Source organism: Cebus imitator, unplaced genomic scaffold (genome assembly GCF_001604975.1).
Source record: "Cebus imitator isolate Cc_AM_T3 unplaced genomic scaffold, Cebus_imitator-1.0 Scaffold25, whole genome shotgun sequence".
In the NCBI taxonomy this organism is placed as follows: domain Eukaryota; kingdom Metazoa; phylum Chordata; class Mammalia; order Primates; family Cebidae; genus Cebus; species Cebus imitator.
In genome coordinates, this window is record NW_016107340.1 from 9,431,941 (window position 1) to 9,446,233 (window position 14,293).

At 34.3% G+C, this 14,293-nt stretch overlaps 1 protein-coding gene across 15 annotated transcripts in view; it reads right to left on the bottom strand.

Moving 5' to 3' along the window:
- Nucleotides 1–14,293, bottom strand: part of SOX5 (SRY-box transcription factor 5) — a 1,018,145-nt gene that overhangs the window by 130,349 nt on the left and 873,503 nt on the right. For 10 of the 15 annotated variants that reach the window (XM_017522805.2, XM_017522797.2, XM_017522796.2 and 7 more), the window contains one exon: nt 3,250–3,373. In XM_017522805.2, the coding sequence (XP_017378294.1) occupies nt 3,250–3,373 (124 nt within the window). The remainder of the gene's footprint in view (nt 1–3,249; nt 3,374–14,293) is intronic. The other 5 variants (XM_017522806.2, XM_017522804.2, XM_037736506.1 and 2 more) reach the window with 1 other exon arrangement.

Sequence of the window (14,293 nt, forward strand, 5' to 3'; positions counted from 1 at the left end):
ACACACACACATACATACATGGAGAGAGAGAGAGAGAGAGAGAAGGGGGGGATTTCATTCAAAAATACACATCATTTACACCTCCTCAGAAGTTTTCAAGTATTTTTAGGATTTTAATAAGTAAGGAAAGCAATAACTAGATATGGATCCATGAAGAAGTGTGATTTCATGCCTAATTTCATTAATACCAAATGCCCAAACAGAATCTGAGATTCTGCTAATATTCCATCAACATTTGTGAACTGATCCACATACTCATGAAAAAGAATGGACAGCAATATTTTTTACAGTTTCTTTTCTATCTGTCTAGTCAATTTTCTCTGATGTGCCTGGCTGTGCTGCTATTAATTTATTCTTATATTGCTTAAATGATGTGCACTCTAGCAGGCATGAGAGGTTCAGCAATCACATTTTGTGGGTTTCTATTCCATACCACATTTCAGCTATTATATATTTCTTAAAGAAAAAAAAATATCTTTATGTCTAACTAAAAGCTTCTGTTCCAGAAACAGGAGATGTTAACTCAATTTAAAATGATTAGATTCCTTTAACTGTGTTTTTATTTTTTTTTTCCTGTTGAGTACATTTAAAGTTTCTAGTTTAGTTCCACAGATTTTTAAATGTATTTCATTTCATGAAGGCATCTAAACAGGAAAATTTATCATCAGTATGCTCTATGAATGGATTGATGAAAAGTATCTGAGTTTTTAGCAGCAACAAATAGTGTATCTTTCATATTTGCTTGAAATTGAAATTGAGAAGGATTGGTCAGTCTCTTTCATTGAAGAATATGTAATAAACTAAAATAACTGGCAACTAGAAAAGTCACAAAGGGTTGACAATTATGAGGGGAATAAATCAGGAAGTCCCACTAAAGAGTGGAAATGGCACAATTTCTTCTCCTACCTCTATTCCTTTCCTGAAATGTGATCAGGGAGGACATAGTCTGGAATACTTTTCACTTCCACCCAGTTCTTTATTCAAACTGACTCAAAATGCCAGGGGTCAAGGAGGGTGGCACTTTCTTTTGCTACTGGCTTCTGCTTAGTTCTAGAGTTTGGTGTGATGCCAGTTTCAAGCTTGCCAGCAGCTGCAAAACCTTTTTTCTATTTTATTTCCAAGGTTACAAAAAGAAGTGGTATCATTTATAAGTTTAAGCACTGAAAGTATGAATACCAAATGGTTAATATACTAACAATTTTGGAAATGGAAAAAAATTCTCCATTCCACATTACATGAACAATGAACAAATTTAGTATGCCAACTCTGTCAATGAGAGTGAGGTAGAGGTGTTTGTGACCTTTTCCAGGCCTACAGTTATGGTATTGTTCATACTCAACGTGGTTTTCTATTCAGCACAGTATTTGCTAATGGGACTTACTTCTGCAGTTGCTTTAAAAAACTTTTTTTTTTAAACATAACTAGTCTTTATGTATATATTACAGATGCAGTCAAAGACAACTAATGATTTTAGAAAGTGTGTATTGTTTTTTGTAACCAAGGTTACTAAAAATACATTTGTGGCATGTGTTTAATGTGAACAGTAATTCCTTAAGAAAACAGAAACAAAACAAAAACCTTTCATGATATAAAAATCAGAATTAAAAAAATCAGAATTTAGTGTTACAATAAAAATTAAAGTTTCTATTCATAGAATTTAAGTTATTCTTACAATTTAAATCATTTAGAAGAAAAATAGTATTTAATCATTTTAAAAGTTGATGAGTCTGGATGAATTGATAACCTACAAAGGCAGGATGATGTGGAAAGTAACATTAAATGAATAAATTAAGAGACCAGAGAGAGAATTCCTTTTTAAAACAGAGGAAACCAAGTCAAGAGAAAGATCTGTAAAAGCAGTATAAAAACCTCAAAGAGCAAAGCACCACACATATGTGAATTTTTATCATCTTGAATTCAGACCACATTCTGGTCGTCAAATGGCTTTGCATATTTAAGAAATTACAACCCATTTCTTCAATATGATACAGAGAAGGGTATAAAAAGATAATAAATATTGAAAGCCCCAATGTGAGAGTTTAAAACATCGCCTAATAGAAAGAACTGATTTCTAGTAATGCTAGAGTTTCTCAAATGCATTAAATATTAAAGCACAACAAGATGTTTATGGCAAAATTTATTAACATATATATAAGCCAAAATGCACTGGAATTTAAAAACAGTATTCTATAGCATTATCTAAAATAATATTTCACTAATTTTTTTTAGTGGTGTTCATTTTTATCAATAAAAATGTTTCAATCAACTTGCTTTTACCATTTTCCTTCTGGCCACGGTCAAGATATCCTGGAAGATATCTAGCATAGCAATCTAGCCCCTCTTTAGAATGTGTTATTATTTTTCTCTTACAGAATACAGCTGGCATTATGACTATAATTTTTTAAATGATGTATTTTTTCCTCAGACTAACAATGTACAATTTATATTTGGCTAAGAAAAAGAAAAAAGGATGAAATCACAGGCATCTAAAGTTAATAAGCAATATAAACAGTTATCCTAGTATATCACTTAGTTCAAAAAATGTCCTCTATATTGCTTATGTATTCATTCATTCATTCAAAAGTGTTGAATGTTGTACTAAAAGTTGAGACATAACAATGAGCAAGACAGAATCAGCAACTGCCTTCAGAAAGCTTACAATTAAAGTGAAAAAGAAAATATATAAAACCCAGAGGAAGCAGGAGAAAGGAACCTAACTTAGGACAGGTCAGGCAAGCGCTCCCTAATCTGAGCTAGAAAAGCTTCACAATATGAAGGAGCATCCATTCCGATGATGTGAGTCGACAGGCAAAAAAAAGTATGGTTCAGTCTAAGAACTAAAAAAGACTGGTGAGAATTTAAGCTGTAAATATTTGGTGGAGACAAATAATAGAAGGCCAACTAATTCACATTAGGAAATTTGGGTTCACCTCACTGTTAAAAAGGTATTGAAAAGCATATTCCTAGGTCATCTATGAAAAAACAAAATGAACCCACAAATTACACTCATACATTAATGATACACTGGAAATACAAGTTATGAAATTGAATTACAAAGATTAGCTTCAGAAGCACAGACTTAATCTAAGCCCTTTTAAACACACTGTTCCACGCATTCCGTGTGTTTTCTCTTTAAAATAAAAATGCTATATAGGTGATCTCATTTCTTGGTGTGGCAGTAATATTAAATTGCCTAATTTAAAGCTGTGCCCTCCACCCACTCCCAAATGAAAAATCAACGGTACTTACTACATCCAGCCTTATAGCTGAAGCCTGGAGGGAGGAGGAATCCTTGCTGGGCAGCTGCAGCCAGTGTCCGTTGATCAGGAGGGAATACGGGAATCATTAATGGCGGCAGCTGACCTTGAACCTGCTGAACGTGATAGAGCGAATCAAAGAGAAGAAGTTTCGATGCTCCATGCTTCTTCCCACCCTCCTTATTTCATGATAAAAGGAAATCATTTATTCGATTCAAAACAATAGCATAGAAGCTTGCTGGGATACTGGGATTGAGGATATGCTTTGGGACTACCTTAGACATCAGAACTGGAAAATCCTAGAGCTGAAAGATATTATTAAGTCTATTCTCTAACATGATGAATAATTTCCCTACATGATATCCTTGGCAGTGATGAAAATATCACTACTTTGCACGAAAAGCCTTTTTCTTATTGCACTAATGAAATGGCTAAAAAATTACCCCTTAGAATGAACTGAAATCGCCCTCTGCAAATCCTACTTGTTGGGACTCATTCTACCTTCTAAAACAAAACTCATTAAGCCTGCATCATTTTACATATAAATAGCTCTTCATTCTTTGAGGACAAATTCTCCTGTTCACACATAATATTGAATTTTAAAATTCTCGAATATAGTAATAGACCTAAAATAAAGCTTACAGAACAGCTAAAACTTTAGTCTTTTTTTTTTATAGATGAGGTAAGTAATGCGAAAGACAACTGACTTGCCACAGAATTAGTTGGAACTGCATCTAGAATTCAGCCTCTTGAATCCTGCTACAGACTCTCTGTACTATATTTTTGCCTGTATCTATGCCTTTTGAAGCAATTGAATCACTCTTCAGACCACCGGGTCTCTGTTTTGGTTGTCTTCTTTGGAATGCACTCTAATTTGCTGGTCCCACTCTCAGAGTTTGGGGTTCACATTAGTTAATAAATAATCCATCACAATGGAATCACTATTTTCTTCAAACTGAATAGGAATTTCTAGAAATATAACCTAATGTAGCTATTTCTGCAGCCTTGCCACATTATTAACTAATGCAGAGATTTGTCATTAACTAAAATACATTTTTTTGAATAAGTATTTAAGCAAATCTCCCTGGTGAAAATGATTAGTGGTTAGTGTTCATTGATGGATGGATATATGGATGGGAATTTGAGATCATGTTTAAAATTTCTGACAGTTTATTTCCTCCATTAGTTTTCCCACACATTGAGCAGTTATTTGTAAAATATTTAAATACCTACTACGTGCAAGAAACTGAACTAGGCAGTAGGGATGCAATAGTGAACAAGAAAACCAAAATCCCGCATCTATGAAGCCTTGATTATAATAGGGATGATGGTGGTGAAAAAGTAAAAGAATACATAAAAATAATCACATATTTATTCAGTCACTAATCTTAACAGCACCTCTGAATTATCTCTCAGATCTGTTTTCTTGTTTTCCCACTGGCATTACACATTCATAGGGTTCTGATGATTCTTACAGTTCTCATCATTTCTCACTTTAAAAGCCCACCTTCAATTTCTCCTTTATTTAATCTTCCACAGTAAACCTCTGAGCTATTTCTGAGATTCTGGTTGGTGAGTGAGGGGGCCAGTGAGGACTGAGAGAGGGAGAAGGGGAGGAGAGGGAGGGTGAAAGGGAAGGCAATGTGTGTGTGGTAGCGGAGGTGGCGAGAGAGGGAGGGAGAAGAGCAATATGTCAATGGTAGATCTGTTTTCAGCAATGACACCAAATTAGAAAGCATTATACAGAGAAAGATTTATTGGGTTTATTGTCAACTGGTTATCATTTGTATATAAAGCACACTTGTTATGGCAGTTTTTATCTAGGTAATTTATATTTTAATAGTTTATACTATTCTTTCAGATAAAATTTTTAGTATTTTAAGGAATAAATTGCAGGTAATTCTGGAGCTTTTATTAATCTGTGCATTCTAAACTTTCGTCTTTTATGGATTAAAAATGCATTCTGTTTTAGTATAATTTTAGTGTCTACATTTTTCAAGATCCACTTGTAAAGAGCGACATAGAAATTTAAAGCTGAGATAGACCCTCGAGATTATCAGCAACAACATAATCATCATGATGATGAGGAAATAAGACCTAGCTTGGCCAAATAAATTGTTCAAGATCCCATATTTAGCTGAAAGCAAACTTAATATTGGAACTGCATCTCCTGGTCAATCTAGTGAGGGGAAGTAGAAGAGAAAGAAACTGAAAGAGGAACCACAAGGTGGAAAAAAAGGAAGTAAATGAAAATCCTAATTTCACAGTCCCAATGATGGGTTTTTATTAGCCTATCACAGAACAGACTGTAGAGTACTATACTATTCAGAATCAGAATAAAGTTAACAGTGAAATAAATACAGTCCAAAATGTGTGGTTAATCTATGTGAGCAACTAAAAACACATCTCAAAATATCGTTGATCCCGATTATTTGTGGATTTTGTGTTTGCAAATTTGTCTATTGGCTAAAATTTACTCATAACCAAAATTAATATTGCCATTTGCAGATGTGCACAAAACAGTTAAGAATTTCTTGGTAATTTATTGTTGCTGTTTAACAAGGTCCTAAGCATAATGCTTATGTGCTGTCTAGTATTTATGAGGCAAGAGGGCTGTGGTGTGACTTATGGAGAAGAATATGTGTTAGATAAACCTTGTTCAGGCATGAGTTATCCTGCTGTTGACTCTGAATTCAATGTTAATGAATAAATAATAAATATGAAACAAGGTATTTTTAAGCAAAAACCCATACACAACAAAGTTTCGTATTGATTAGCTGATGAAAATGTAACCAGAAGCTCCCAAGAACCTAACTACACTCCTTTAGGAGCAATTGTTCAGCATTCACTAATTCAATGTTCATAGCAACTTTATAGAACATAATACATGCAAATAATGAGCAGTGACTGTATTATTCCTATATCTTAACTGATTTTCATTGCACTGCTGCTGAAATTTAGCCAACATTTGGGAGAAGAGGACACATGATATCAAAACAATATGTTTTCTGGGTAGATTCTAAAACTATTTTGTTATAGGATTAGTAATTCCTTCTATATATTTTCTAGTTTTGAATACTTCCAAATCCTAATCATTGTTAATTTCTTTTTTTTCACCAAATGTATGAAATTTTCTTTATACCAGTAATTAAAGTTGAAAATGTGTGACATTTATAATTAAGTTTCAACAAAATACTTTTGACATAAATTTTTAAAGATACAGAGCATGTTATTTACAGCTTAAATAACTCATAATATGCATAAGGGGCTACTGCCTATACGTTTAAAACTTAAAAAAAAAAATCCTGCCTTAATGCTTTTTATGTGTCTACCTCAAGATAGTACATAGTCTCTAAAATGTTATGAATCCAATATGAATCAACTATATTATGCCATTTATAAACAACAAGTATATACCTATCAGTTACTCACAGTCAAATATTTTATATTTTATGTAAATGTTCTATTGTTGAAACATTCAATTGCTTCAAGGCATTAATATATTAGGTAGATTCTTAAGATTATTCAGTCTGTATTTGCTTACAAATCCCTATTTATTAATTTATTAATTCAATCAACATTTGCTAAGCAGAATATGCATTTATTAATTCAATCAACATTTGCTAAGTAGAATATTTGTGGTAACTAGGAATTAAAAGATGAATTCACAGACATGACTACTCTCTAGGACCTCTGAATCTTGTGGGGCAAATAATTATAATTTATTGCTGTTAATTCAATAATACAGACTTGTACAGGCAGTACAGAAGAGAGGCTCCTAACACAGGCAGGAGAAGTCACTAAAAGCTTCATGTAAGCAGGTGCAGCAGGTATAGGGCCTGAATAGGTAATGAGCAGGGAGAGAGACATAAGAAAAGGAAGAGGGGCAAGAAAAAAACATCATGTGAAGGAGACACTACCAGCAGTTAGGAATGGCAAAAAATATAAAGAAAGCAGTGGTGACAGGTCTGCCAGAATCAGTTTATGCATCAGGGTAAGAAACTAGAGACTTCCCCTGTAGGCTCTAGTGTGATTCCCCTGTAGGGGAATCACGGAGAGATTAAATTAGGGTCCGTGGAATACTCTGGTGGATATGGAAAAGAGATTGGAAAGGCCTAGCGTAGAGACCAAGTAGGAAGTTAATACAGAGGAACAGATTATGAGGGTTTGATTAGCAGTAAAACTGTACTGGATGAATCGAAAAAAAAAAAGAAAGAAATATTTTTAAAAATTGAAGTAATCATAGATGAAAAAAATGACAAAATCAAATATAATGTTTATTTGATGTCACTCTACTTATAGTGGTATCAAACAACTAAAAAAATCAAAGTAGTAGTGGTAATTTTTAAGGAAAAATGATGACCATGGTTTTAGACATGATGAAATGAAATGAAACGAGGTGAGGTGGCTGAATGATGTTGCATTGGAGCTATGTTTCCAGCAGATAGACACTCCAGTCTGAAGCTGAGGGAAGAGATCTTCAGAGGCCATGGTTTTGGGAGTCAAAAGTTAATGAGAATAAACTAGACAATCTAGAGAAGGTCTAAGGGGCAAAGAGGGGAACAGCTTAAAATCATCTGGGTTCCAACAACAGTTCAACAAAAGATGGAGGAAAGGAGCCTATTAGCAAATAAAATTTAAGTTAGATAAAAATTAAGAAAATCATGAAGAGTATGGTATAACAAAAGCCAAGGGAATTTCAAGATTGAAGGAGTCAACTAATTGTAAAAAAAAAAAAAAAAAAAAAAAAAGCAGAAAGTATTCTAGAGAATTTCAAAAATAACATCTCTTGGAATGATTAGAAGATGAATTTATAATAACATCACTTCTATTCGAACAGAGGGTAGAAATCATGTTGCAAAAGGTGGAGGACTGAACGACAGGCAGAGCACAGGAGAAAGCAAATGTAGACTATTTTTCAGTGAAAGTTGATAAGAGGTGAGGAGAGACATTGATAGCAACTGCAGAAAGATGTAAAGAGAAAGACTTTTTTTTTTTTCAGGCAGCAGAGTTCTGAGTACATTTATTGCCTCAAGGGAGCGAACAGAAATGGAGAGTTTTAAATGTAGGTAAGAGAGAAAGTAACCAAAATTCCAGAGGAGGCTAGAAGACAAGGCAGAGGTGGAGGGATTCGTTTAGAATGGGAGTGGCATCTCATACTCTGGGCCCTGAGGAACGGAGCTATACAAATGGATGAAGGCAGATATGCTTTATGCGTAGGGAAATGGGAAGGTAAGGAAAATCAGTCCTGACAGAAGAAATTTTCTCAGTGATAAGGCAAGGTCATACCCAGAAAATTAGAGAGATTGGGATTGAGGAAGAGAACTGAAACAAGGATCCGGGAAGTTCTTGATGGTCATTGTGAGAAATGAAAGGAAAAGCAAACCACAGAAATTAAAGAGTAATAGAAAATGCCAAGACCTTAGGTGAGACCACATGAATTGTAATACTATCAGACCTCCCTTTTCTGTGATTTTTCTCGAAACGTGCCTAGTCACTCTGATTGGGAATCAGAGAAGATGAACTCCAGCATTCAAGGGAAGAGAAGGGGGGGAAGAAGGGGAGGAACTGGAGGACTTCAGCAAAGACAGGTTATGAAGAAATAAAAATTGCTTTTGATCAACAATAGGCTTTGGGTTTAAAAACAGGATGAGAGGCCTGGAAGGCATCATCAGACTGGGAAAAATACAGGAATCAAAGAACCGGAAGAACTCCATGATCTCAAGGAACAGGACTTATGAGAGTAAGTTTGTATGAAAGCTCAAACAGCACAAAGTTATGGTAGGAGATTTGTTTAAATTACATACACAAACGTTAAAATGAAAGGCAGCTCTATGGTTTATGTCAGCACAATTACAAATAAACTGTAATGTCTAAAACGTTTTCAAATGTTCCTCAAGAGTTTAGTCCAATGAGTGCTATAGTGTTCAAATACACATCATCCTTAGGGATCAGTTCACCTACAACTGAAATTCAGTCACCTTCAGTGGGGAGCATAGCAGCTGTTTAGAAGCACAAAGCAACACTACACAGCAGTTTCTGAGCAAATGAAGAATATAATATCCAAATGAGATTACAAGAGGGGTTTAGGTAGGCAGAATATAATTACCCAAACTGGAGTAACCAGGATAACAAAGATAACTTTCCACCATTAGTAAGAACAGACATGGGATCTTCAATGACCCCTAATAGTCTGATTTTTCATTTCATATATAAGAAAGTCAATTTTTCAGCTTATCCTACTCAATGCAATGGTCTTTAGAAAAAAAATAAAAATAAAGGAGTCAATTTATCTTCCAATTAATCTACCAGGAAGACTAAAGAAAATCTCATTGAGGGATACAGGCACATAAAAACATTGCTAAAATTGCAATCCCTGCCTCTCACTTCCCAACAGTCACACTGAAGTTGTATCACCTCTAATTTCATTTGATTCAAGACAAAGACAAAGTAGCCATATTCTTTTAGAACAAAAATGAACAGCCATGTGGATTTTTTACATAGTACTCTTCTTCGGCAAAAAGCCACAGAACTTTTTTTAAAAATCGTTTCCAAGGATGAAAGTGACTTTGCCAAGCAAAGTGGCTTCAAAACAGGCCTCAAAAATACTAATAGAAAGACAGATGGTTCTACTAAGAGCTTGGCTGCCAAAGTGGAAAAAAAAAGTAAAAAACAACAACAAAAAAAAAGGAGTGATGCTATTGAAGCTGACTGCAAAGTTATCTGATGACTACAAATACTTTTGTCCCATTGCAAGTGCTAACTCTGCCTCCAGGGCTGATATAGCCAAAATACTAACTTCCCACATCCAATCCCCCTGTATTCCTACCCCTCCTAAATGAAACCTGTCAGTGCCAAGCCCCACAAAACAGCACAAGCATGCACTTGATTCTGACTGACTGCTCTGCAGAAGCAAAATATTGCATTGAAGAACTCCTATTTAAGAACAGGCCCACAAGGAAAATTGCTTTTCTTTTCAAAACTGCCTGTCACATTTTCTTTTTCTAATTCCCCTCCTCCTCCTCCTCCTCCTCCTCCTCCTCCCTGTCACCAAAGGGCCCCTGGGCCCTATGAGTTTATATGATACAAACTCGATTTGTATAAAGAAGGCAAGAAGCAGCACCACAGAGAGGTGAAGATAGTTTGCAAGGATAGAGAAATAATCCAGTCAAGACACAGTGCAATTTTCTTTCCAAACTACTACTACAGTAATACCTCCACTTTATTTCCTTCAGGGCAACTGTCATTTCTTTTTAACCAGATTGCTACTAGATATAATAGAAACTGAAATATTATATGGTCACTGACTCTTTCTTTCAATGGCTCATTTCACTACTGCATTTTTACTTTTGCATGATGTGTTTATTGTTGGCAATGTTACTAGGATACAACCACTTTCAGAGGATATAGAATTAAGACCTCTATTACTTTAACACAATAAAATTTCATTCTTAATGCTACACGTTTGTCTTAAAAATTCTTACTGTCTAACCGTAAACTTTATTTTCAAATCTGAAGCATCATGTTCTTACAAAGCATTAGTTCTTACTAATAGACATTAAATTCATACATAATTTTTTAAAATGACACTTATAAATGTTTAACAAAATACATTTGTTGACTTCAGGTATAATCTCTATATTAAAAGTTGCTAATCATAGAAACTTAAGGGTAGCAAAAACATGGTGTAACATAAGAAAATAGTGAAAAGATATGGGAGAAACATAACTATTTCATTTGCCAAAAATAGTTTTGAGTTGAATAAATGAATTCAAAGGATAATGATTAAAATATCTTAAATGATACATTATTTAAGATTGGGTTATTATTCTAATATACAGCTATTTCTTAAAGTATTATTTTACACAGCTGTTGCTTGATCAAATCAAAATCTTTATTAAACAATTCTACTTGTTTCCTCAAACGTGTGTGACTATTTGTATTACTTACTGTGGTTCTTGACCGCAATACAGCACGGTTCATTTGAGTGTGCATGCTTGACTGTTAATGTGAAAAGAACCAAGCTTTGCAAATACTGCTAGTACAATCTCATTTTATATCATGTATTACTACATTAATTGTCATTTACAAGAAAATGAATGAGGAGCATAAGATATAGTGACCAACATGAAATATAATGTAGTTTTCAATTATATTTCTTAGGTATCCATGATTAGAAAACAATAAAATTCACTATTAATTTCTAATTTATGCTTTGCCCAATGGTTTGTATTATCAGTGATTTTTCCTTATGTAATATAAAATTAATAAAAATCTCAATATTCTTATGTTGAATTTCAGTTCAACGTCAATTCCTTAAAAAAAATTCCCAAAATTACCAAATGTTGGGAGGGATGAACAGGGGACACTGGTAATGGGTACCAGGTTTATTTTGGGAGTGATGAAATGTTCAGGATTTAGTGGTGATGCCAGCAAACCATTGTGAATATACTAAAAAGCACTGAATTGTATACTTTAAAAAAGGTATGTTTTATGGCATGTGAATTATATCTCAATTTAAAATATAACCAAAGCAAGCGAAAAAAATCTTACAAAAAATATGTGACTTCACTAATCCCTGAAGCAGGATTGAGTGTATTTTGAAATAGGCATCTCTTGAAATCATGTTTTCCATTTTTTATTTTTTTATTTTTTTTTGAGATGGAGTTTCACTCTGCCCCCAGGCTGGAGTGCAGAGGTGTGATCTCAGCTCACTGCAACCTCTGGCTCTCCGGTTCAAGTGATTCTCTTGCCTCAGCCTCTCGAGTAGCTGGGATTACAAGTGCATATCACCACATCTGGCTAATTTTTGTATTTTTAGTACCGATGGGGTTTCACCATGTTGGCCAGGTTGATCTCAAACTCCTGACCTCAGGTGGTCCACTTGCCTCAGCCTCCCAAAGTGCTGGAATTACAGGCATTGAGTCACCATGCCCAGCCAAAAAGGAATAATTTTTAAGAGCTAAAATTCTATTATGTCTTAAGAGATTTTTATACCAAGGGTGACATTTCGGCTGATTTTAATTTTCATCTTTATATTGTGTCTCATTTTGCTTTCTATTTTCTGCACAAAATATTTTTCAAAATTTCTATATATGTACATATTCCTTTAACAATCTGAAAATGGATCAGAAAAATTGAGATGCAATAGAATGTCATAGTACCTGGCATAAAATAAAAGGATATTTAACATAGTAATTGCCATTTGGTGTTATTTCCTAATGCATCCTATCCTGAGGATCTTAAATTGTTAGCTTTGCCTACTTTGGTAGAAAACAGAAAAAATTTGATATTTGACTGAAGAAAGATTGATAATAAAATGTAAATGTTTCACTCCAACAGACTAATTTTTATAAAAAGTATGTGATATACACATTTACTTCAAAGCTTCTTAAAATCATTCCCAATTACCTTTATGTTAATTTGTTTATTTCTTGCTGATATTTCCCACACCACTAGTATGTATTCTGTGCAATGAACTTTCAACTGTAATTATCTTTTTAACATTTTTTCTATCTTACCTATGTGGGTTTACTCATCCTCAAAAGATTTACAATTCTTTCTGGCCAAGAGACCTTTTTTTGTTCTATCCAACCTCAGAGTGGACACTGTACAGTGTAGCTGAAAAACTTCACCTGACTTAGCCCAGAAATAAACCCAAGACTACAAGGTCAACTAATTTTCAACAAGGGCACCAAGAATATACAGTAAGGAAAGGATAGTCTTTTCAACAAATGATGCTGAGAAAACTGGATAACTACATGCAAAAGATTGCAATGTGACCCTATGCCATACACTACACACAGACAAAGTCAATGGAAAATGGATTAAATATCTAAATGTAAGACCTAAAACAATAAAACTCCTAGTGGAAAAATACAGGGAAAAGCTTCTTGACACTGGCCTTGGCAATGATTTTTTAAAATATCACACCAAAAGCACAGGCAGCAAAAGCAAAAATAAACAACTGGACTACTTCAAACTAAAAAGTTCTGCATAGCAAAGGAAATAATCAACAAAATGAAAGGACAGCCTACGTATTGGGAGAAAGTATTTTTCAAGGATAGGGTTAATGTTTAAAACATATAAAGAACCCAACTAAAAATATGAACAAATGGCCTGAACAGACATTTTCCCAAAGAAAACATAAAAATGGCCAATAGGTATGGGAATACCTATCAATCATCTGGAAATGCAAATCAAAGCCACAATGAAATACCACTTCATATCTATTAGGATGGTGGCTATTATCAAAAAGACAGGAGATAAATGTTGGCAAGAGTGTAGAGAAAAGGGAACCCTGTATGCTGCTGGCAGGAATGTAAATTAGCACAGCCATTAATGCAGGGGTGGTGAAAATGGGGAGATGGAGGTCAAAGGGTACTAAATTGCAGTTATATAGGATGAACAAAGCTAGAGATCTAATGTACAGCATGAGAGCCATCATTAATAAAATTATATACTGAAAATTTGCTTAAAGAGTAGATTCTAGGTGCTCTTAACACACAAAAAAGTAATTATGTGAGGTGATGGACGTGTTAATTTACTTGACTGCAATAATCATTTCACTATGCATATGTACATCAAAATATCATGTGATATACCCTAAATATACACAAACAAAAACAAGCAAATGAACAACTGAATACTTTTTATCCATCAACCCCTAAAAAAGCTACACTTTATACTCAAGAACAACTTTTTCCTCAAAACCCGGCTTAAGTGTCTGTCTTTATGAAGTGTCTCTGTTTTATGAAGACTAACCAAACTCTTCAAGCAAAATAAATTCATGGAGTGCTCACTTGGTGCCAGGCATTTTTATTGTCTCTAGGGATGTTGCAACGAATAAGACAAGTGCTCCAGAATAAGTGAAGCTAGGGCAGAGAAAAAGGAATGCTGGGGCAGAGGCTGCAAGTTTCAATGTGGAATCAATGAATCAGTGACATTTGAAGACATGGAGGAAGTCAGACAATAAACCTCTGAACTCTGTCGTGTAATGAACTATGTAAAGTAATGCCTTGAACAATGGCACTGTT